The following is a 2,792-nucleotide window of genomic DNA, read 5'->3' on the forward strand; positions in this document are numbered from 1 at the left end:
AAAATAAAAGTCTTGATCACAAATTCCTGGAACTTATAAACAGATATATATTTCTCAAATTCCTATATGTATCAAGAACCAGTTAGCTCTTGTTGTACTACAATTACTTTATTATTCATTTCTCTGGTTTGTCAAGATGCAATGGAAATCTCCTGCGGATGCGATGCCTTGGGTAGGATTGTATGTTTGCGTAGCATCACTGGTTTGCACTCTTGCAATGGCAGCCGATGCCTTCCAAGGCTTTCGACAATGGAAACTTTGGTTTCCATGCAGATTTTTCACAATTAACGCTGCTTCTATCACACTGATAGCAATTGCAATGAAGCTACCAGTGGACCTAGACACCGACATGTCTGACACTGTTTATATGATCGCAAAGTCTGCAAGCATCATTTTCTTGGTGACCATGGTAGCCAACTTTCTCCCATCTTTAGGGCTTATGGATGACAAGGAACTTCTAATGAACATGCTAGCCTTTGGTATACTCATAATCACCATTAGTGTAAATGTTTGGATCCAATTCAGTACTACCGGGCCTTTCACAACCCCAATACAATTGCTAATATTGATACTTCCGCTTCCATGGCCATTTTCAGTAGCTATGATAGTTCCAGCTTCTAGAAGAAGCTTACAACACCACTATGAGAAGTTGCACGGATTGGCTTCAGATCCTCAAGAGATAAACTTCTCTGGCAAGAGACTCATTCGGTATGTTAAAAAGTATTGGATGATGGCAGAGACTGGTAACCCCCAATTTGTAATTGCTTGTTCACCGGTCTCTTCTGCTTTTGGGGTCATATGCTCACTTCTTGCCTGTGTTTCATGTCTTATTTTGGTGACCCTGTTTAATGATTTATCCAACTTCCAATATGGAAATTCAGATTATAAGTGGTCAATCAATGTGATTGTTACCTTGCAATTAATTGGGGCAATAATTGGTAGTATAGCACCAATTTTTAGATGTTTGACTGCCATCAGTCATTTCAACCTCTCAATAAAATGGAGCAAGAACCATATAAATGTGTTCAGAGTGGAGAAACAATGGATCGAAAGGCTTCAGCTGTGGAAACATAGCCATGTCAATTCACATATTGCAGGCCGCCATTGCACAAAGGTTTTCCGCAACATCAGAAACATAATTTTGAACTTTTGTATCGCACTTCAGATATCGGTCGTTGTTATATGTAACACAATATGTCTCATTCCCAGATCTCTTCTGATCTTATTCTCTTTGTTTTGCTATTTCTGCAAGTCATTGTTGAAGAGATTTAAAGAAGAACCAAATGTATCTAATAGCAATGTGATACTAGATGTGGAAGAATATAGTGCTTATGTCATACAAATTGAAGCCGACACAAAGCTTTCAAAGAGAATATTAAGAAGAACACTCAAATCCATAATTCGACTTCTTCATGAGGCTGAAGAGAAAGAGCCAAGAAATCTTACGAAGCTTCTCAAGAAATCTACAGGATTCTACAGAGTGGTAGAGTTCAACAATGACCAAGTCCCACCTTTACATCAAGAAGAAATGCAGAACTGCTGGAGCCTAGTAACAGTAACATTAACTGCCATTGCCCTTGCACTTCCTAAAATTACAAACTGCCATGTCAAGGGGTTACTTGATTGTATGAGGGAAGGTCTCCAATTTGTAAGACATATTGAAGAAAGCCTTAATGAAAATGGTGACTTGGTAAAAGCAAGAAAAGCAGCAAAACGTGTGTGGACAGACGTTGAAGTATACTGCAGGTGGCTACAAATTGATCTTCAAAAGAAGGCTCGTAAAGGAAAAACATCAAAGGAGATTCTTAAATGGTTGGGTGACGAAGCAGTAAAAATTGTGATACATTTCAAGAAAAGGAAAAATGTAAGTCTGGACCACTCACTTCGTAAGTTCATTGCTGCGAGTTCCATGTATACGATTAGCCAAACTATATTGCTTCACTGCAATAAGCAAGAAAATTGGCCAACAGATGAGGAGCTTTTTGAGTGGATATCAACCATAATCGCAGATCTGCTATTTGCTTGCTTTACCAACTTGCCACATGTCATAACTATGAAGTGTCATGAGGATGCAATAGAGAAAAGGGAAGAGAGCATCCAAATTGCAGCTCAGCTCCTTGGTAGATCCAGAAAGATCCTGAAAATGCTTAAAGGACGCCAACTTCCGAACTTAGACATGGAGTCAATGGGGTACATTGATAAGTGGCATACATTACCAAAGAGTCAGATACCCAATGGTTCAGTCAGGTTTCAACCAGCTTCTTCAAGTTCTAATGAATCATTGGTATTAACTATTATTTGAGGTAAGTCATCTTTAGTGTGTACTCAAGAAATCTACCGAGGCTTCTTATCATTTACCATATCTGTTGATCATATTGCACGTGAGCATCATGTGAGCTTATGACATAGCAGCATGTAATTATTGATTCTGTTAGAAGTTAGTTAGATGGTTAGCTGTTAGTTAGTTGTTAATAAGCAAACGATGGCAATGTAGTTTGTAATATAAATAATTGCTCCATCAAAAAATAGATCAATGATCTCATTACATGAAATTGATTCTCTCTCTCGTTCTTATTCTACCTTACTCTGTTCTATCTAGTTAGAATGGTATCAGACAATTGATCCATAACATTTTCGCAATCATGAATTCGGGTCCTGTTATCGATCATCATTCCAATTCCACTTCTTCTTCTATTAATAATCCTGTTCTTAAATCCAAAAACAATGATCCAAATATGTTTTTGGTATCTACTCATCTTTCTGGTTATGAGAATTAATGCAGTGCGTTAGAC

At 37.9% G+C, this 2,792-nt stretch overlaps 1 protein-coding gene across 1 annotated transcript; it reads left to right on the plus strand.

Moving 5' to 3' along the window:
* The first annotated feature begins 217 nt into the window (after window positions 1-217).
* LOC145055423 (uncharacterized) lies at window positions 218-2,302 on the plus strand. Its single transcript, XM_079003745.1, has one exon. The coding sequence runs from the start codon at window positions 218-220 to the stop codon at window positions 2,300-2,302; it is 2,085 nt and encodes a 694-aa protein (XP_078859871.1).
* Window positions 2,303-2,792: the final 490 nt, after the last annotated feature.

Source organism: Lactuca serriola, chromosome 1 (assembly GCF_051521515.1).
Source record: "Lactuca serriola cultivar US96UC23 chromosome 1, Lser_US96UC23_V15, whole genome shotgun sequence".
NCBI lineage: Eukaryota > Viridiplantae > Streptophyta > Magnoliopsida > Asterales > Asteraceae > Lactuca > Lactuca serriola.

Bases quoted from the DNA above. Each gene is read 5' to 3' on its own strand.
- LOC145055423 (XM_079003745.1), top strand. From the start codon at position 218: ATGGCAGCCGATGCCTTCCAAGGCTTTCGACAATGGAAACTTTGGTTT.